This window comes from Conger conger, chromosome 6 (assembly GCF_963514075.1).
Source record: "Conger conger chromosome 6, fConCon1.1, whole genome shotgun sequence".
Classification (NCBI taxonomy): Eukaryota; Metazoa; Chordata; class Actinopteri; order Anguilliformes; family Congridae; genus Conger; species Conger conger.
This window is the reverse complement of record NC_083765.1, coordinates 39,748,196-39,770,819: the sequence shown is the minus strand read 5'-3', so window position 1 is coordinate 39,770,819 and position 22,624 is coordinate 39,748,196. Positions and strand designations below refer to the sequence as shown.

The window sequence follows — 22,624 nt, the reverse complement described above, 5'->3', positions numbered from 1 at the left end:
GTAGAGACGTGTTCTGGTCCGTAGAGACGCGTTCCCCGTAGAGACGTGTTCCCCGTAGAGACGTGTTCTGGCCCGTAGAGACGTGTTCCCCGTAGAGACGTGTTCCGGCCCGTAGAGACGTGTTCTCCATAGAGACGTGTTCCCCGTAGAGACGTGTTCCCCGTAGATACGTGTTCCCCGTAGAGACGTGTTCTGGCCCGTAGAGACGTGTTCTCCGTAGAGACGTGTTCCCTGTAGAGACATGTTCCCTGTAGAGACGTGTTCTCCGTAGAGACGTGTTCCGGCCCGTAGAGACGTGTTCCCCGTAGAGACGTGTCCTGGCCCGTAGAGACGTGTTCTCCGTAGAGACGTGTTCCCCCGTAGAGACATGTTCCGGCCCGTAGAGACGTGTTCTCCGTAGAGACGTGTTCCCCGTAGAGACGCGTTCTGGCCCATAGAGACGTGTTCCCCGTAGAGACGTGTTTTGGCCCGTAGAGACGTGTTCTGGCCCGTAGAGACGTGTTCCCCGTAGAGACGTGTTCCCCGTAGAGACGTGTTCCCCGTAGAGACGTGTTCTGGCCCGTAGAGACGTGTTCCCCGTAGAGACGTGTTCTGGCCCGTAGAGACGTGTTCCCCGTAGAGACGTGTTCCGGCACGTAGAGACGTGTTCTGGCCCGTAGAGACGTGTTCCCCGCAGAGACGCGTTCTGGCCCGTAGAGACGTGTTCTCCGTAGAGACGTGTTCCCCGTAGAGACGTGTTCCGGCCCGTAGAGACGTGTTCCCCGTAGAGACGTGTTCTGGCCCGTAGAGACGCGTTCTCCGTAGAGACGTGTTCCCTGTAGAGACGTGTTCCCCGTAGAGACGTGTTCTCCGTAGAGACGTGTTCCGGCCCGTAGAGACGTGTTCCCCGTAGAGACGTGTTCTGGCCCGTAGAGACGTGTTCTCCGTAGAGACGTGTTCCCCGTAGAGACGTGTTCCCCCGTAGAGACATGTTCCGGCCCGTAGAGACGTGTTCTCCGTAGAGACGTGTTCCCCGTAGAGACGCGTTCTGGCCCCTATTGACGTGTTCCCCGTAGAGACGTGTTTCGGCCCGTAGAGACGTGTTCTGGCCCGTAGAGACGTGTTCCCCGTAGAGACGTGTTCCCCGTAGAGACGTGTTCTGGCCCGTAGAGACGTGTTCCCCGTAGAGACGTGTTCTGGCCCGTAGAGACGTGTTCCCCGTAGAGACGTGTTCCGGCACGTAGAGACGTGTTCTGGCCCGTAGAGACGTGTTCCCCGTAGAAACGCGTTCTGGCCCGTAGAGACGTGTTCCCCGTAGAGACGTGTTCCCCGTAGAGACGCGTTCTGGCCCGTAGAGACGTGTTCCCCGTAGAGACGTGTTCCCCGTAGAGACGCGTTCCCCGTAGAGACGCGTTCTGGCCCGTAGAGACGTGTTCCCCGTAGAGACGTGTTCTCCGTAGAGCCGTGTTCCCCGTAGAGACGTGTTCCCCGTAGAGACGTGTTCCGGCCCGTAGAGACGTGTTCTGGCCCCGCCTTCTGAGCCTCTCCAAAAATAAACAGTCCACGCTTTTGCCTTTCATCCTCCTCAGCTTGCCGATAGCCAATCACTAAAGTTCGAGTGCCGAAAGCAGCCAGGTCACTGCCACTGAAGCCCAGTTCTGACTGGGCACGGGTCCAGTGATGTACTGCAGAATCAAAGTGGCTGCAGGAACTGCACAGCCAATCTGAAGGTGCTGTAAAAACTGCACAGCCAATCAGATGTACTGTAGGAACTGCACAACCAATCAGATGTACTGCAGGAATTTCACAGCCAACAGGTGCACTGTTGGGGGTAGCCTAAGGTGCATGACTGGGACCTGGAAGGTTGGTGGTTCAAGCCCCAGTGTAGCCACGATAAGATCAGCACAGCAGTTGGGCCATTGAGCAAGGCCGTTAACCCCACATTGCTCCAGGGGAGGATTGTCTTCTGCTTAGTCTAATCAAATGTAAGACTCTTTAGATAAAAGAGTCAGCTAAATAACAAATTATAATTTTGTAGGAATTGCACAGCCAATACGAGACAGCTCTTCTAGCTCCATTAGCCAGGTCTGGCTCAGTCAGTTATTCCAGCTCCATTAGCCAGGTCTGGCTCAGTCAGCTCTTCTCCCTTATCTCGGAAAATATTCCTACACGACAGCGCTCTAACCTGACCAAGGCTCATCTCCCAGAATTCCTTCTGCTTCCTTCTCCCCTATCAGGAAAATGGTGCTCTCTGTCACTGAACCCTGCCCCCCCCCAACCCAGCCTCCCACCCCCCCCCCCCCCCCACCCACACCCCTGAAACAAACATGCTTACACACACACCCTTTACTCCCCTGCGAATAAGGGAAAACATATGGAAATCACACACACGCACTCATGCATGCACACACTCACACCGGAAAGTACAGGGAAACCCACGGAAAATATGAGACATTTGTTTGGCAAATGGTCACCTGCATGGAAAATGACTGCACATGTGCAGATTCACACACACTCACATACAGACACACACACACACGCGAACACACACAGGCGCACACACAGATAACCTGACAGCTCATTAAATGCGTGTTGTGAGTTTAGTCTGCCGACGGCATGTGATCACAGCATAACCCTGCATGAGGAGGTGACCTTAAGAACCAGGACCAATGAAAACTGCAGCGCTGCGTACAGCCCAGGGCTGCGATCCAAGCCAGTAATCACACTCTCGCGTGTCACTTCCCCTGAGGTTTCCCCCGGGGCCACCTGTGAACGTGACCCCTCCCTGTCCCACTCTGATGGTAGAACGTTCTAGAACGGAGAGCGAACGTCCCGCAGAACGCCCTGCAGCTCCTCTCCTCCTGTGCGAGGACACACAGGTTTAACAAGGTGTGCTAGCACTCAGTGTTCGCAGTGTGTGTGTGTGCGTGTGTGTGTGTGTGTGTGTGTGTGTGCGTGCGTCAGGGATGCACAGAACCGGTCGGATCACATTCACTTCGCTCAGATCCCAAGCTCTGTCAGGAACTGAAAAGACATTTTTGAAGCGTAGAACTGAAAAGATTTTGACATCTCTACACGTACACCTGTACCTTCAGCAACATGCAGCAACCTGTAGAAATGTGTGTGTCTGTGTGAGCGCATGTGTGCAAAAATGTGTGTGAGTGTATGTGTGTGAGAACGTGTGTGTGTGTGAGACAGGTGTAGGGATGAATATGTACAATTGCTTTTTTACCCCTTTGTGTCATGTGTTTAAAGGGTTAAAGAGAGAAGGAGGCTGTGGTGAAAGGGACTATAAAAGAGCCCAGCACAGCTCAGCTCCCCTAAAACCTGTACCCTCAGGCCTCCAGGGGCGACATTGGCTCAGGCGGTAAGAGCAGTCGTCTGGCAGTCAGACGGTTGCCAGTCCGATCCCCCCCCCGCAGGCTGAGTCGAAGTGACCCTGAGCAAGACACCTGACCCCTAAATGCTCCTGACAAGCTGGTTGGTGCCTTGCATGGCAGCCAATCGCCGCTGGTGTGTGAGTGTGTGTGAATGGATGAATGAGAAGCATCAATTGCACAGCGCTTTGGATAGAGGCGCTATATAAATGCCAGCCATTGACCATTTGTCCCACAGGAACACACACAGGAAGGCTCCGGGAGGGAGGAGGCGTAGCATTCCGACCCGTGCTTGGACACACTGCGCCCACTTCCCCTCAGTCCACCATCCTTCTGCACAGCAGCAGCCATTCCACAGTTTCCACTCACAGTTATGTAAGCGATCATCTACCCTAAAACATTTACAGCAGGAGGTTAGGAGAGGTCACAGCTCTCTCATACACACACACGCACACAGATTACTGTGAAGCAACATTTGTGGAACATTAACTTGTTGAGTGGCCTGGTTTTATTTTTTAACAGATAAGAATTCATGGTGAACATATTGTACAGGCCCTACCTCCAGCAGGAAAAGCAGGAAGCGCCTATATACCACACCGTTTACATCATTTCTTATGGGAAAAAAGAGCAACTGCCCTCGACCTCAAAATGAGAATGTCAATAAAACAACCTTATCTTTTATGTATGTATGTTTTAAGTATTTATGCTCATACAATTGAAGACTAAAGCACGCCAACCACAAACAAACAAACAAACTTGAAAATTGTAGCCAGCAGTACAGGAAGAACATAAACTGTATGCTTGTGGGTAATTTATCAAAGCCAAATACTGCACACCACAGAGGAAGAGACGCCTGGAGGACCTCTCACCCTTTAGGTCTGAAATCAGTGGTTTGAAAAACGTGGACGGCGTGCAGTCTACACGTCTGCATGCTTACAGTTTCAAACCACTGTCTTCACAGTATAAAACCAGCAAGTGAATGTTCATGCTACAGGCTAGGGCTGGGGTCAAACAAGGACGCATGCAAAGTTTTGTTTTTTTTCTTTGACAGGGAAGCGCGTGCAAACAAAGGCTTTCTTGTTTGTTCTTCTTCTACTTTTGAAACAATGGCGTTTCAGAGACGCCGGGCACCGGTTGGCTGAGCAGCCGTTGCCAAGGACACAGCCTCCAACTATAGGACAGGCCATTTTTGGGGGGGGGGGGGGGGGGGGGTGTTTAGGACAGACTGGTCCTCACCTTTCCACTGTCCCCAAAAGAATAGCAGCACTTCTAATAATTAATAACAATTTTGACTGTATTTATATCAGTTATATCCGTTTCTGTACTATGACAGAAACCAGCGCCCAAACTGGAAGGTTTATGGCAGCCATTTTGGGCCAGAACGCCTCCACCACACATCAGCTGAGATGGGGGAGGGAGCCAGTTAAACTGGGGACTGGTCACAAGACTGAGCCAAAATGAAAACTATTGAGAATAGAAAGAGTGACTTGTGTACCAACTGGTTTTGCCTGGGACCCCCTGTTCCAGGCGTTTGGCGATCCATCATGGCGAGACAGGCTGGGTTGCGAGACGGGGTGGGGGGTGGGGGAGTACTGTACGCAGGACAAAAGAAGAGCACCACCACTAGAGTGGCGTCTGGCGGGGAATAAAAGGTGGGGCGGGGTCACCGTCTCCCTGGGAGACCATGGCAATTGTGCTGTGGTCCGATCTCACTGTGCTCTCTCTCACCCTCTCTCACTCTCTCTCACTCTCTCACACCCTCTCTCTCCCTCTCTCTCCCACTCTCACTCACACCCTCTCTCTCTCACCCTCTCACACCCTCTCTCTCCCTCTCTCACCCTCTCTCTCTCTCTCTCTCACCCTCTCTCCCTCACCCTCTCATTCCCTCTCTCTCTCTCACACCCGTTCTCCCTGTCCCAGAGCTTGGACTCTGCCCTTTACCCCAGCTCAGCTGCGTGATGAGCGAGTGACTCGGAGTGAACTGGAGTGATTACACTGTAGGGATGGAAGGATGAAGGGATAGAGAGGAGGGCAGTGCTGCCATGGTCCAGACAGGCATTAACGGGGGGGGCACAGCCCATCTTTGTGAAGGACGGCAGATTGTATGGTGAGGCAGAACGCTCATTTATCTTCATTTAGAGAGTGGGGGGGGGGGGGGGGGAAACACAGCCCCCCCCCTTGCAGAGGGCATCGTCAGGGTAACTGGCACCGTGATTTTAATCAATAATTCCATAATAATCCTGATTAGAGCTAACGTAAGCATGTTCATCTAAATAGAGAGATCGCCCACCAGCATGTCACTGCCACGACTGCATAGCACTGCACTTTATATTAACCTCAATATGAAGCACAAATCAATGTCGGGCAGAGAGAGAGAGGGGGAGAGAGAGATAAAGAGAGAGACAAAGGGAGGAAGAGAGAGCATGAAAGAGAAAGAGAGAGAGAGTAAACAGGAGAAAGGGAGCCTTTCCAAATCGGTGTGGTTGTCTCGTTCCCTCCCCGGTGGGAGCTAGCGTTTGTCCACGTTAGTGCTAGCCTGCTGGAGCTCTGCTCTGTTGGTGGGGTGGAGGGGGGGTAACATGATAGCAGAGTGCAGTAGAGGAGATTTCCGGGGACTGCGCTAGAGGGGGTGGGGGGGTCGGAGATCAATAATAAAGGGGAAAGAACTACTTCACTGCAGTGAAGATATTCATCAGTACAGCCCTGATGTACAGGATCACACACACACCGGCACACACACTGCCAAAGTCTGTTTCCTCTCACACAAACACACAAACACGCACACAAATCTGCACGCACATACATGCACACATACGACTGAGGGTAAAGCCAGGACAGAGCAGATTCCTGTTGAAATCTCTGGTGTAAAATACAGTTATGACCAGCCTGAAATTACCAGCTACCAGCTGCTTCAAAACATAGCTTGAGCTGGTCAAACCATGTTGAGCGGAGCTGGTTTGAACTGATCAACCAGCTAACAGCTGTTTAAAAACCGAGCTCAAGCAATTTTATTCAGCAGGGAAAGTCTGGTTTGAAATGAAGAGGTGTGTTTGGGGCAGTACCCTGGGTTCAGCAGCTCTGACAGAATGAAACTTCAGTACCCACTGCCTGGACTCTTCTGCTGACATAAAGCTTTCTGCCAGCATCATGTCTATATAAGCCACTACAAACACTGAGCTGCATTCAGCCCAGAGGAACACAACCACACAACAGCCTGGCCTAAACACTCAGATCTCTGAAATGTCCCCTCTATTTAACATTTTTTCATTTAACCACTGCAATAAACACAGGCTAATGTTCATTAGACAGAGCCATAAAACAAAGCGAAAGTGGCCTGGCACTGAACGTGAAAGCTATTCGGCTAAAAGATAACTTTACTGCCGTCCAGGACAAGCTCATTGAGAAGTTAATAGGAGGTTCTCTCTGGACTGTAAGAAGGCCTCAGGACAGACGCAGGAGAAGTGCCGGACGCTGGGTCATACTCGCATCCCAGAGTGCCGTGCCGCTGGCCTCTGCGTCAGTTCTGTCAGTCTGTCCGTCTTCCAAATGCCCCATCTATCCATGCCTCTCTCTCTCTGTAAGTCTGTCTGTTTCTGTCCAAACTAGGGCCGGATGATATGGCCAAACCCCACATGATATTGTATCTATTTTTGACAGTATGATCATGATACGTGATGCCATTTCATTGACTAAAAGCAAACTGAAATACACTACTACAACTGTGGGAGTATAAGGATCAATCCAAATGCAGTGATGAATCGATTTGAATTGGGAACATGAACACTAAAATATGGGAAATATTGAGTAACATTAAAAAATTTGACAGTAAGAAACAAAGTCTGAAGTGCAACCTGAGTTGTTGATGCAGTACATTATTTACTATTCTGTTGCAATGTTCAATTTTTAATGAAAAACAATAGAATATGTTGATGACAGTCGACTGCTTAAAACTTGTATCCGTCTATAAGTCTCTGTTTGTTTGTCAGTGTGTCAGTATGCCCATATTAAAGTCTGCCCTGCGTCCATTTTATTGCCTGCATTTCCGTTCAGATTTTCTGCCTGTCTTAATGACTTTCTGAGTTTCTGTGAACCCCTTCACAGTCCTTCTGTCCACCCATCCCTCTGTCTCAGATCATCACCCTGAGAGATGTCACTGGAAGATAATCCTCCCTTAATTAACTCAGCCCGCTGAGACAAAGGGCCTTGTTGCATTCACGGTAAAAAACGTTTAGCCGAATCAAAGCATTCCTTGGCTTTATACGAAATGATTCTCCAAACTACAAGGGAAAGGGGAAGTGGATACAAACACTGTTTTTCAGTTTTAGCTAAAATTACAGAAATGAAGGAAGTTATATTTTTTTCCTCTGCAACTTCCTCGTCACCTCACTAAAACTACAATCTCCCAAGATGCAATTATTTATCTGCCACTTGCAACAAGGCAAAAACAGTGCACAGCAGTCTGGGAAAATGGGTTGGGGGTGGGGCAGGCAGCACTGTGGGATCGATCTGCATTGGCCGGTCCAAAGGTGCAACCGGGGACATAAACATGATTCGTCACGTGAGCGGTGCGGTGCAGAGTTTCCGAGGAGTGGCTGGGGCACCGGCAGGTAAACACGGCTCAGGTAAACCCAGGACAGGAGACTAATCACCTAAGTAGGGAGTCACATTCTCTGTTTGGCGGGGGAAACGTGACCTCCCGTGCCTTGGGCGGGGCAGAAAGTTCCATCCCTTTGATTACATTACCAGCCAGTTTGGAGGGGGGGTTTTTCCCCCTCTTCTGACAGGTAACATGAAACCAATTCAGGATATTAGATGACAACTTTTTACACACTAGTGAATTCATTCAAATGCAACCAAATCTACACTATCTGGAGTCAGCCATTAAGTACCACAACACCACAATACTCTCCTTTATCAGAAGTTACACAATACTCTCCCTTATCAGGAGTTACACCACAATATTGTCCTTTATCAGGAGTTACACCACAATACTGTCCTTTATCAGGAGTTACACCACAATACTGTCCTTTATCAGGAGTTACACCACAATACTGTCCTTTATCAGGAGTTACACCACAATACTCTCCTTTATCAGGAGTTATACCACAATACTCTCCTTTATCAGGAGTTACACCACAATAAACTCCTTCATTAGGAGTTATACCACAATACACTCCTTCATTAGGAGTTATACCACAATATTCTCCTTCATAAGGAATTACACCACAATACTCTCCCTTATCAGGAGTTACACCACAATACACTCCTTCATTAGGAGTTACACAATGCTTTCCTTTATCAGGAGTTACACTACAGCAATGGGTTCTGCGCAGACACACACGTACAAAGGCACACACAACCTCTAGAGAATCCAACCTCTAGAGAATCCAACAATTCCTGCTAAAGAATGCCCTGCTAGGTCAATCAACCCACCAGCTAAAGGTAGCCAATAATACTTGCCCCCCAACAAGCCGACAATAAAAATAATAATAATAAAAAAATTAACATTTAAGAGCTGAGTATTTCTCAGTATCTGATTTTTTTCTGTCCCTTCCTGGGTTTATGTCTGTGGGGGGGGGCAGAGTACCAAGCAATTAGAAAAGCCTCCAGTTAACAAAGCCACTGAACTCTTAAGGACCGGGCAGCCAGCCTGCTGTATGGAGGACTTCTTGGAAATATTTGGGGGATCTTGAAGAGCGAGGGGGTGAGGGGGGGTTGAGCACATGCAGAGAGTGGTTGGGAGGCTGCCCCACTTTGGGAGGGGGGGTAGCTAATTTGGGGCCATCACTGTCAAAGTAGGAAAAGAAAGGAATGACTCTGACCAGACCACAGACGGCACAAGCCACAAAATGGGAGGGGAGGGAAGGGGTGTGTGAGGCTGTGTGAGGGAGTTTTAGGTGGGGGGGATCAGAGGCATAAGGCCCCCCCCAACCCACACCAGTGGCTGGTTTCAGTCACAACAGCCAGCAATGACAAGGTCATGGGTCAAGTGGCTGACTGTTGACCCCGTGACCCCTGTGGCTGGGGGTCAGAGGGCCATTGAGGAAGTACAGCCAGGGGACCATGCCACCCGCCCCCACACCCTCCTCCAAAAAAAAAGCACCACAGGCTCAACATCGATTTGTTTTCACAGATCCGTTTTGGTCAATTAAACTTCAGAGGGCACATCGCTCTGCAGGGGTCCCTGACACAGGGGCCATGGGGCCAGGCCGGGACTCATAAAACAAGCCCTTTAACGGAGCAAAACTAATTAGGAGCAATCGGACCGAGACCAGGGGAGGCATGGAGCTCGTAAACTGCGGTTTACCAGACGCAGACCGCAGAAACGGGACAGACACTAACACAACCGTGCTGGACCGGGATCTGCTTTTGTTTTGTTGTTCCATGGTAATTGAAAATAATTTGGTCTGGAGAAAAAATTATTTTAAGGTTTTCCACCACATCTGCTGCACAGAAGAATCCAAGCACAAGGTTAGAAGGTTAAAAAATAAATCAAAGTATTTTCTTTCCTTTTTTTTCCCAAGAATGACAAGAAAGTAAAAACATTAGTGTTTCACATTTCTATCAGCGAGTAACCACAGAAATAACCTATGTATTTGCTTTAGTTTTTTCCCCACAGTGTCAAAATAATTTTAAAATATTTATGAAACACAGAAATCCTGACTGAAATAATGCAGAACTAACATTTTGTCTTTACACAACAAAGCCTCCATTTGGCCTACAAGCTAATCAATTCTGAAGGACCAGCATATAGTCCTGATACAAGTTTATATCAGAATAAAATAAATAGCAGGAAAACTCTTCTAGAAAATAGGCATTATAGTACTGGAAATATATATATTTCTACGCGCAGTTTCTGCTCAGCTATTTATGCTCTACCTTATACTTTTATCTGTGTATATGATAATACATATATCTATGCTAAAGCTGCATTATGACAGTTTATTTAAAAAATCTATTTCCCTGGTTAAGGTCATATCATACTTAAAAAAAACTGAACTTGACTGACCATTTAGGTTATATTGAAAGCAGTTCATGACTGTGCAGAGCATTAAAATTGAACCTAGCTTTGGAGGTAGCATTAGCAGAAGGCTGCATGTACGTTCTCGGGGGAAAGCAGTTACCGATGGAAACTTAGTTGTAGAGTTTGAACAGGCCTTGAACGAAAGCCTGAACAACAGCTGAGCACATTATGAATTTTATTTTATTTTATTTTTTTAAAGAAGCTAAAATACATAAGAACTGTCTGTCCTTTTCTCAAAATGGCTCTTCGCTAAAAATGAGGAAAACCACAGAAGAACAACAGCTTATACTGGCTGTGACTGCTCTACAAGCCATTTTGCTCTCTGGTGCCTCTGGTGGTGAAATAGCATTACTGCTGCACCTACACCTATACCTAAGTGAATAAAAAAGTAAAGATGATTGCCAGTCAGCCAGCTTGCATGTGATATTTCACAGTACAGTATTTTACCGTCAGCAGTCTTCCCTCAGAAAGATGCTGAAAGACACAAAACTTTTTTTTTCCCAGACGAAAAAAAAACGTAATATGGTATAAGAAGATGTTGTTTTGACACAATATTGCCTTGCTTTCCGGGGGTTGCTTTCAGGAGCTGGCACTCGGAGCAGACGCTCCGCTTCGGAGATATGAAATTAAAAACCAGGGGAAGAGATTTGGTTTCCCGCAGGTCCTGACTCGACTCCAAGAGCAACAGCAACCACTAACCTATTCGGTGTCCTTCTGTAGCACAGAGCAGCCTGCTGACGCTAATGCTAATAGCGGGGGAATGAGCAGTCTGGGCTTAACTGCTGATACACCCGGAGCTCTGGGCCATAGACAGTGCCTCAGTCTTCCTCTGGCAGAAGCAGTAGGCTAGTGCGCACATCCAACCCTTTACATTACAGGCATTTGGCTGACGTCCTTATCCAGAGCGACATACAACAAAGTGCGTAACCATAACCAGGGACTAGTGCGCTGAAAGACACGAGAGGGAAGTACAGTTCCAAGTGCTAGAAGTGAACACATGGATAAGAACATGGACCTTGTAGACGAATCCCTTGAGAACAAACAAAAGCAGTAATAAAGGAGTCTTGGCAAATATTGTTTACATAGCTAATGACCTGGAGGTAGGGAAGGCTGGGGAGAGGTGCAGCCTGAACCCAATTGGGGCTCAGGTGCAGTCCAAAATAAACAACACAATGTGAGAAAAAGAAGATGTCCGCCCACTGAAATATGTGCTGCCAAATAGGATAATTTACTGAGACAATGTTTTCATCAGCAAAGTTTTTGTCAGGCCAAACCATGTGTCTGTACGTGTGTGCGTGTGTATGTGTGTGTGCGCGCGTGTGTGTATTTTGCCTGATCGAGACATTGCAGGTTGAAATGTTATGCAGTAATAAATGTACCTGTTGGGGAGCATATAGTCTTTGTTTGAGCCAGCCCACGGGTTCAAATCAGCCATCCACTGAGGCAGCTAAACGCCTGTGTCTCTAATCAGAAAAGGATCGTGCAGAGACAGTTTGCAACTAAAATCAATTTCTCATTTCTTAGAGAGAAGTGGGTGAAGCCTTGGTTTTGTTTATCAGAGGCTTTCTGGAAACAGTCGAAGTGATGTGATTTCTTTCATCAGAAGCTAAAGAGGCTAACATAGAGGACACAGAGGGTGACAAGCATGGCAAAGTAGCGGCAGCCATTTTAACTGAACGCAGACCGGACCGGAGGGTTGCATCAGGACAGCACCTCGTCCCGTAAAAGGCTCATGTAAAGGGCTGGGGGAGACAGCCGAATATCCCCTCGGTTTCTGGAACAGGCCACCAGACCGGGGCAGCCAACCCTTTCATGGCTGCCCGCCACAGGGCCTCTAAAGCTGGGGCTGGCACAACGCCCCAAAAACACCCCCCACCAACAGGCACTCATCTAAGCAAGACTGGGGGGGCTCTGGTGAGGGTCCGCCTGGCCCCCCTGTGGAGTGCCTTAACACTAGCCTCAAAACACCCCCCCACCCCCATGGGCCCCAGGAAGGGGAACATTGCCAGAACCGGGCCAAAACCCAAGAGTGAATGGGAGAGGTTCTCCCATGGCATGGTGCAAACACTCACATTTCTTACAGCTGTACTTCAGACTGGCCATTTGGAGCCCTGCCTTTAGCCCGCCTCATGACCAGAAAATCTTACTACTTCATAGAGAAGTGTGTTTGTGCGTGTCCGTTTGTGTGATAAAGGAAAATTTGTAAAAGACAATAAAATGTAAATTCACTTAAAAGGTCAGTTATCAAAACTGAGTTTGCTAAATTGTGTGTGTATTTGGTTGCGTATTTTTGGCTTTATATTAATATTTTTCAAAAGCTAGATGCCCGCTATCTCGCAATAGAAACACATAATAACTATTCACAAAGTAATCCGCAGAATTTAAACTCTATTCTTTCGTACATTAGCGCGGGACTCGGTTGCATATTTTTATGCCGGCTTTTTTTTCGGGAGGGGGGATTAATGAAAGAACAAAGTGTGTCGGCAGCGGCTACTGTTTTTGTAACTGTCAAAAAAAAAACTTTGCCGGTGTGCCCACTGCATTGCGGTGCCAACCGACGAATCAAAGGCAGGCTGAGAGGAGACAAAGCGGGTCCGATGCCAACCTCAGCATCGCTAACGGCCATTACTGGCATCCCTCTTCTCCGCCACTCTCCTCTCCTGGCACGGCACAAACAAAATGGCGTCCCCCTGGCAGGGCGCACAATATGGCCGCATTGTTCCGCGATGGGCACGACCGGCTGAATGCAGAGCGCCTTTTCTCTCCTCTTCCCCCCTTTTTTTCTCCCTCGTTGGTTTATTTGTTTGGACTCAACCCCACCCCCCCTCCACCCCGGCCCCCCAAAAAATGCCATGGCAGAGTGCTCCATCCATTTCAGACCTTTCTGGTCTGCGCAATGCCAGAAAAAGAAAAAACGAATTCTCGCTCAACGACACATATTTCAGAGTGTGTTTCCGCGCTTTCGGAATAAGCCCGCGTTTCGACTGCCCCGGACAATTCGGCTCAGGACGGTATGCCGAAGGAAGGAGGATTTTGGTAGCTTAACGGCTGGCTGTACGAACAGAGATGCGCTCTAGAACTTGCAATCCAAACTCAGCACAGAGGTGAGTGATGCTCACAGAGCTGGCAAAATGGCTCCTTCTGCAGACTCTGATTATTCAAAGCTCTTAACGCCATCAGCCAACAAAACCAACAAGACCTTCTCATTGCAGTGCTTGACTGTTGTACTGTAGAACATTAATATTGTAGCAAAAATAATCAACCAAAACAATTATTAGTCAAAATAATTTTTATACATTTAATATAAAAAATGTTAAATTGCTAAGGTGAAATGAAACAATTTGAAATGCTCTAAAGAAGGGCTTGACATCACCCTCTGTCCACCTTCTCAGGTAAGCTCCAAACCGGTGGGAAAAATCAAGCAAACACTGTACCATTCCCAGCACACGGGCAGGGTCATGAAGTTCCCGCTAAAGGAGCGGATACCAACGGGCAAATCGGCAGGCACCCAAACTCAAAACAAAGGGGGCCTAATGTCAACCTTGTTGCCCGTGCAACCATTATGACTCGCTCTTACCCCTCTCTCTCGTTCACGAACACAAAATGGACGTCGAAGAAAGCCCTCAAGCTTATCATTTCAGCTCCTTTAGCTTTTCACCCTTCGAGTGTGCCCCTCAAAAATAATTATCCGCACACTGTGTGTACAGCCTACAGTTTTTAATAAAGATGGAACAGTGGTTTTGCACCAAGAAGGTTCTACTGAGACTCTGAAAATAAACTCACAGTGGGTAGTGGAGTAGAAGCCTGCAGGACCATGGTTTAAATACAGCAGTGCATTTCCTAGACAAACTGAATAAAACTGGCATTAGATAATTTACCGTGCCTATTGTTTCTTTTAATCCAAGCCAAATAATTGCTTTGAAGTAAATTAATAATAATTAATTGTAATTACTGTACTTTTCATCAAAACTAGCTGCCACTGCATTACAGGGTCTCACAGTGTGATCATTAGTCCACCGATTCACAGGTTTCTATTTTAAACAGACTTTATCATGTCTGTCTCTTTGGCCTTCAGAGTGATGCACAAAAGATGCATATTTTTAAAGCAACATTTTTCTTAAAAAAGGGGGGATTCTACAGCCATATCAATAATCAGTTTGTTACAATGTCTTTTCCTCACTTTATTAAATTTTATATCATTTAATCAAGTCCCCTTACATGGCTGATTTTATAAAGGCGTGTGCAGTGGTGTTTGGCTGTGATTTTGGGACAGTAATAAGTGGGGAGTAAGAATGGCCTGGCTGGTTATGCTGAATGTTGAATGACCCGACTCAGCGTCCCCCCTGTGAGTCCGCCCTGTGAGTCCCCCCTGTGTCCTGCGGTCTAATTTAACTGCAGATCACAAAACTGCAGGGTCAAGAAATGCCCCGTCCTGAGTCTTTGCAAAAATAAAAAAAATCATAAAACCCACATTTTCAGAAGACCACTGTGTACTTGAAAGTAACATATCTTCCTTCAAACAAAAACACACACACACACGCACACACACTCACACAGATATACTTTAGGAATTAGTTTATTAAATACAGTCGCTTCAAATGTTTTTTTTCTTCATCTAAAACAATGCATTCTTTTGCACAATGACCCCAGTTCCCAGGACATCTTGGGGCAATCTTTCTCAGGCAGGATCTGATTTCTGACAGACTAATCTCCAACGTTATTTGCAGTATTAAATGCTCTGATGCTGGAGTCCCCCTAAAGTAGGGATTTTTTTCTTAGAAATAAAATAATTACCATCACAAAGAACACTGCCGTGTTCAGCAATTTTCTGGGATGACTGGATAAATATATAAATATTATTTGGCTACACCTAATATTTGTGAGCGGGCACGCACAAACAGAAACACAAATCAAATTCTCCCAGACACTCAACTGATGTGCAGATTTATGCATAATATACATTTAAAGTATGATTTACATAACCTGTCAAAAATAGTCTTCCATCACTCGCAAAAACAAATTAAAATTCAGCTGCCGCAAATGTTTTTCTTCGACTGGTGGAATATTGCAAATCAATAACCACGAGCAGAAAAGATCCGTGTTCAGCACTCTAGTTAAAATGGACGCAACAAGATTCCAATACTTCAGGACATCACCTTCAATGGTGAAATCAACTTAAAATACCACAGATGAAGACAACATGAACACAGAACATAAACTAATCAGGAGTGTCTCATTAATATGTGCCGACTGGGGCCTTTCTGATCAGTCACAGTAGGCCCCGCCCAACCCAATCCAACCCGACCCAACCCAACCCAACCTGACCTGACCTGACCCAACCCAACCCAACCCAAACCAACCCAACCCAACCCAACACAACACAACCCAACCCGACCCGACCCGACCCGACCCAACCGACCCCGCCCCTGCGCCCATCGGCCGCACCTACCTCCGTCGTGGACATAGTAGGCGAGGAACAGGTCGAGCTCCTTGACGGAGACGGTGATGTGGTGCGGCTGCACGCACAGCGTGGGGTTGGTGCAGTGCTGGGCCTTCACCAGCCTCTCGCCGTCGGTACTTTCCAAAGGGATGCCCTTAAACAGGATGACCATCACCAGGTCCAGCCTCCACACCTTGTCGGCCTGCCGCAGGCAGTCGATGCGCCGGATCTTGCCCTTCTGGTCTGGGTTGGAGAGCACGCAGCAGGCGTGCTTCTTCCCCGTGACGGACAGGACGAAGTCCTCGCGGTACTCCTGCCGGATGTCCTTGCGGAGCTTGGCCAGGAGGCGCGAGGCCCACTTGGTCTTGATCTCGGCCTTCTCCCCCAGCAGCTCGTCCTTCACCGCGCGCTCCTCGTCCTTGGACATGCGCTTCTCGTGCTTCTTGAAGTACTTGCGCTTGCGCGCCTGCAGGTTGAACCAGGTGTAGGCGATGGCGCGGACGTGCGGGAGGAGGGCCTCGATGAACGGGTGGAACTCGTCCTGCGTTCCCCGGGAAAGAGGAGGAAGGGGGGTAAACAGAAGATGGGGGGGAGGACAGAAAGAGGAATCCGTTAGATAAAAGGGGGAGGGAAGACGGACGCGGAGCAGGCAAATGCTTTTTAAAGTAGGCAGTGTGGTTAATGCCAACCCTGCATAGAAAGCCGCAAAGTGCGCTGGTTACTCAGCGCTTAATTGGTCAATGAAAGTAGTCGATTACACAGTTAACTCACCACACCTGGTTTATTGGGTTGCTGATTTTTAAGGTGAAAACAAAAACCAGCACACCCTACGGCTATCCAGGAACTACAGTTTCGCTTTAGCCATCATAAGGCACTCAACAAAAACAAAACAAAGTTTAAAAAAATAAACAGAAATTCTCCACAGCAGACGACTCCTACACCGCAAAATGAATGATACTTAACGCTACGTACCGTTAGCAACAAACAATAAGTGGAAGACTCCATGTTCACTCTGCTGCTTGCTGCCAAGGCAGTTTTTTTTGCGGTCCCAGTTTAAAAATATGGCAGAACAGCCTCGCTACAAAGCCCAGCGGATAGCCGTTAGCATAGCATGGTGCCAGCTGACCCCAAATCTCAACCCCAAATACAGAGACGCATCACAAGGCTGTAGAGGGGGGTGGGGAGGGGGGCACAGAGTTATTGTTCGGGCCGGAGCAGCATGCGTACTCAGTCACAGTGGGCTGTTTCGCTCGTGTTTCTCCCAGAATGCTCTAGGGGAGGGAGAGAGAGGATGTGTTCGAAACCACATACTAGCATACTATTCGTACTAAATTTCAGGTGGATTTTCCTTTAAATGTATTACGAGTAGCCTGCCAAGTATGCGGTTTTGAACACAGCAAGAGATAGAGAGAAAGAGAAAGGGAGGGTAGGGGAAAGAGAGAGAAAGGGAGGGGGAAAGAGAAAGGGAGAGGGAGAGAGAGTGCCAGGGCATGCTCCCTCACACCTTGTTCATCTTTCATCAGCCCAAACCTGCATTCCTGTGGAGTATCACCGCCCCTCAGGATACTATTCAGTGTCAACTCCCATACAGAGAGCCATCCAACTTTAGACAATTCAGGAGTACAATCAGAAACCCCTTCACTTCAGTGTGCAGTTGTTTTAACTGAATGTTGTTCCCTTTCGATTTGTTTCACAATTGTTTTAACTTTGCATCTGGACATCATTGCAAATGAGCGAAACCACAATGCTAATGATATGAAAATACCCTGGTCTGCTTCTCATTCCCTGACATAACCCCACTGCCAAATACATGCATTACAATTAGAAAATGCATTTCTTCCACCCAAGAAAATGACAAGAGGAACAAGGCTGTTCCTTCCTCGCCTGAAGTTGGCTCAAACCCAACTTTTCTTTTCAGCTACGTTGCTGAAATTACGACGCAGAAAAAAAAGGTTTAAACAGGGCAGGCGGGGGCACAAGGCCAAGGTTAGGCGTTGAGCAGGGCGGAAAGGAGAGGTTGTCCCCACAGAATTTTCTCTTTTTTTTGTTTGTTTTGGTTTTTTTTGCTTTAAATGGGAGGGGGAATTTGGGGTCCCTCGAAAAAAAAAAAAAAACACGGTTTGTCTGTTCACTGAAGCCGTCACAGCACGGAGAGCCAAATCATTCTGTCCACTTGAAAATCCACCGAACGCTTGCAGCCTGGCACAAGCAGGGGCATTCCTGCGGCTGCAAAGCCCTAGAGCAAAGGTGCCAACCCCCACCACCACCACCCCTCCCCTGATCCAATGACTGCTCCCTGAATTTCATAAAGGAATGCATGCACAGCTTCCACTTTCAATATTTTAATACATGCTCTCTCACACATGCTGCCCCATCTGCCTGTTCCCAAGCAGCTACGAGTTCAGCGACAACTCGCTGTTTAAGCTTCGTAGCTCAAGAAAAGTTGGGTTACGACGTCTGATGTGCTTTTAAAACCCTTTGAAGTGCAGGTTTTCTAGAGTGTTTTTTTAAAGATTCAACATTCTAGAACTAATTCACTTTCAGTCACCAGTAGTGATTACATCAGCATTAGAATGTTCAGTTGAGAACATTCCAATGACACATTTGTGCTCTCACACCTCAAAGCAGGTTAAAGCTCCCAGTAAAGCAACTACCAGTGACAACATACCAACAACATCTCCATCAATATTTGAGGGATTTACATTATTTTGTAACTATCATTCATTCATAACTGCACCATATGCATGATTTAAATATGATTTTGCGTTCATGATTTTGATTTCACAATGTTTCTTTCCCTGGGAACTAAATGCAAATGCCGTGCTCTGTTTACCTAATCTGCTGCTCTTAAATGGCGTGAATAAATAAATAAACACACTTCTGAACCTTGAGAGGTTCTCATAGTATTTCATTTGTTTTATGAAGTTAAATGTACTGCCAGGAATGAGAAGTGTTTCTGGGCCAAAGGAAGGGTTTACACGTGTACACACGCGCGCACGCACACACACACAAACACACACACACAGGAAACGGAGCTTTAGCAGAGGCAAGGGAGGACATGTTTCCAGTCCTCATCCTGAAAACCAGGGAGCGTACATACATACCCGCACAGTCACTGACTTCTACAGGCCAGGCTATCGGCAGAACATAAAGGCCCAAGTTGAATTGTGTGAAGTTACTGCTCTGTAAATAAACGCACAAAGGCCTCACACACTTACAGTGCATGTGTCTTTCGAAAGAGCTGTGATTTTTTTTAAAAGACCCAGTAAATAAATATGTTATTGGAAGAAGGGGAGACTCGCATGGTGCTTTAGAATTGGAACATATCCATACTTTTGTGGTCACTTACTTCAACAGGCCAAGCTATTGGCACAAAACAAAGGCCCAATTTTATAGAAAACATCCAAGAAAAAAGCATGCATGTTTGTTCGAAACATTTCTGATACACCCTCGGTGATAGAGCTTGTCAAACACATTTAGCTGTTCTCAAACAAAAAAATATATATCATTCAACACAGAATATATGGCAACAGTAATGACTCAAATCCACTCAATAAACAATTACAAAGCAAAAAGGAACTGAAAATGTTAACCAAAAAAAAAACATTAAATCATTTCAACATTTCAAAAATCTGTTTCAGTCTGTTGTTGCACCATATTACTAAATGCTATCGTTGTGGCTGTCAGAAAACTAATATAAATTACTATTCCTAAACAGTACAAATTATACCTTAGATCATTAACTAATTAATGCATTGTAAGTAAAAAAAAATATGTTTTGTTGTGGTAGTAAGTAACCGTATACTAATCGTTGCCATAGACCTGCGCCAGGAAGGCAACGCGTCTTTGCGCAAAATAAACCGTGTCTTAGTCAATCCCTTTCGGAAGCCAAACAAAATACAAACAGTGGGAATATGTCAGCCAAGAAGCGAGAGGACCCGGTCCAACAGATCAGACGGGTGCCTCCACTTCAGCTTTTTAAATTCCTCTGGGCTGATTTTTACGAGCGTTAAGGGAAGACGCGCTTATCAGACGGGTTCAGGTGCTGGCTGTCATCAGGAGGAACTGGAAGATATTCCCGCATTTGAAACAAAGGTCTGAGTGACTTTTATTAAACTTTATCCAAACCGATATCCTCTCGTAGTAAAAAAGAAATAACCGTGTTATACTAGAAATAATATACAGGTAAGTGCCTATGTCTCAATGTTGCGTGATAGGCTATATAAATCACTCAACTCAAAACTAGGAATGATTCTGCGAAATAAAGGCATGCATGTGTAGGCTATGGAAATAACACAGACTCCGAAGTAAATTAATCCATCAATTGGACCGTCAAACACAAAACATAGCGAAACGAAAATCATAAATAGGCTATTTGTAACCCTGGATACCTGGTCGTTTACATTAATAAACAGGCTGTGCGTTGTTTATTTTTGGTTACACGTTCCGAAAACGGGAAATGAAGTAGGCTATGCTTTCCCGAGCGTGAAAAGCAGCTCGATAATTACACGTTACAGACGCACATCACTTAAGTTAAGAATTGTCACAAATGCCATGTTTGTTTATAGATCAGCGGTCCTTTGTTGACTAAATTGTGCACTTCGGTTAAATAACTAAGTTTATTTTCACAAGGCCGTCAGAAGCACAGAACAAATACCAGCTAGAAGCTCGTCCGAGCAGCATTTCGGGGGCAAGTGTAACCACATTCGGCACAATCTCCTCGCTGGTCAACATGTAATCTCAAAGCTAATAGTGCAGCCATAATAGATTAAAGAAGCAGAAAAGCACGGAGCTACTATACCTGTGTTAGACAAATTGGAGAATACATCATGACCCTGTTCGACAACAAGCTTCACCCAACCGCCAAAGTCCCTCTGAATATCAGGTGGAATGGTCTTATCGATTCATGCTCCCCTCTCCCGTAGCGTAGGCATATGCAGAAGTCTTGTAGGAAAGAAGGAAAGGGGTGCAAAAACCGCCGATTAGTCCTATCCACGACTTGAACTCGAGTGTAGCTTCGGTCGATTTTATGGTTTCAGATTTGTCCCGTTTTGTTTAAAGGCTATTGAAGTAACTTGATTCATTCCGGTTACATGCAGAACACGCCAAATCCTCAACTGCGGAGAAGGGACAAAAACTCCACCGGAATATAGAACGTTCCTTTTTCTTTTCTTTTTTCAGTGAAGAAATGTTCGCAAGTGTATTATTAAAAGCAGAAGGCGCCAAATTTCTGGTCCCGTGTTTACTTTTCAAACTTGATATAATATCGACCCGGCAACACCCTCCGGGCTCTGCGGTCTCAACAAATCAGTCTCAAAAGATTTTTCACCTAATTACACAGTCATACTCCTCCTCTTCCAACGAGCCCGCTCCGTCTCTCCACCCCGCACTTTCGCTGATCCCCCTCCCTCCTGGAAATCCCGGTATTTTAAAAATATGTATTTCCCTTTTCGTTGAAGAGTTATTATTGTATTCGCGGACGACTTTGGGCCAGCGCCCCGTTCCGTAACGAAACGAAATGGAAAATTCCTTCACGGGGTAGAGCTCCGGGGCCTTACTCGAACTTGAACTCACAGCTTTTGCATGCAGCTAAAAGCCTCAAGCTATCCCGTTACAAAACGCTCCAAGACCGTCAACGTATAAAAAATAATTCATTCTCAGATCACCCGTTCACCACAGTCGCTGGTACAAAACTCCTTGATGAGAAAGCACCCGTGTCCGCATCGCAGCCTATATATGCATTCACTGGAAAATATCTACGGGTTTAAACCGGATGGGAAACGACGTATAGGCTATATAAGCTACAGTCCCTGTACAGTGTTCGTCTGCACGAGAGGACAATGAGTACAGTAGGCTACTGGAGTGGAGACACGTTGTGAGGGACTAGGAAGAATCTAAATGCAAGTTACGACTAACAATTCGCCGAATACAAATAAAAACAAATTATTAACTAAAATATTACAAGAAGCCCATTTCTGGTCAAATGCAACGAAGTGGCACGCCGTGTGAATATTGTCACAAGTACACAATGTTACAACGCATCTCATTTTTTTTTTTTTGGTGCTTGGTTAATAACGTATATAGGCTAACTAAGGTCGCTCGTCCCAGCTATAGCAATTCTGGTTAACGCACCTGCAGTCGAGCCATTGCAAACACAGACATATCAGATGAGATCTAAATCAGAAGGGTTGTAGAATCTAATTTCTGGAAAGCACGTGGAAGTTTCCCGAAGTGCAACCTTGCGTCATGGGATAAACATTTAATATTATTGTATTGTTATATCCAATTAAAGCACAGGTTCACATAAAGTGTCTATAACTGTAAGCAGTGTGAGCTACGTACCCACAACACAGCCCACAACCGCAGACAGAGAGATATCATAGCACATATTTAAACTCATCCTGTAGGTTTACGCACAAGTACCGACAAGGGCGCATGTCTCCAAAACTAACATTTATTGATTACAAATAGTACTGCTTAAAACGATACAAAACTAAAGCCTTAAAACACGTAGTCTAAACGCCCTACCACAGCAATATCAAAATATAATGCGCCCTAAACTCAGTCTACAGAAACAGGCTGTGCGCTTTGCAATCAGCCAGTTAATTGACATTTTCACAGTAGGCTAGGCCAAAGGGATGTGAACGTAAATTGCAAACCGAAAACATGGAAATAAAACTTTTTATGTCCTATATCTGGTGACATGCTTTAAAATATAATTATTTTATAAACGGGGCTCGATCAACCAATGATAACGTGTTCTCTGGTCTCAAGTTCAATTGGGGGGCCCATGGGGGAGGCACG

The 22,624-nt window shown here is 46.5% G+C and overlaps 1 protein-coding gene across 6 annotated transcripts in view; it reads right to left on the bottom strand.

Moving 5' to 3' along the window:
- Positions 1-22,624, bottom strand: part of LOC133131171 (nuclear factor 1 B-type-like) — a 93,078-nt gene that overhangs the window by 69,098 nt on the left and 1,356 nt on the right. For 4 of the 6 annotated variants that reach the window (XM_061246375.1, XM_061246377.1, XM_061246373.1 and 1 more), the window contains exons 1-2: positions 20,622-21,108; positions 15,830-16,361 (exon numbers count right to left, since the gene is read on the bottom strand). In XM_061246375.1, coding sequence (XP_061102359.1) covers positions 15,830-16,361; positions 20,622-20,651 — 562 coding nt within the window. In that variant the 5' untranslated portion in view covers positions 20,652-21,108. Of the gene's footprint in view, positions 1-15,829; positions 16,362-20,621; positions 21,109-22,624 lie in introns of those variants that run through there. The other 2 variants (XM_061246372.1, XM_061246374.1) reach the window with 2 other exon arrangements.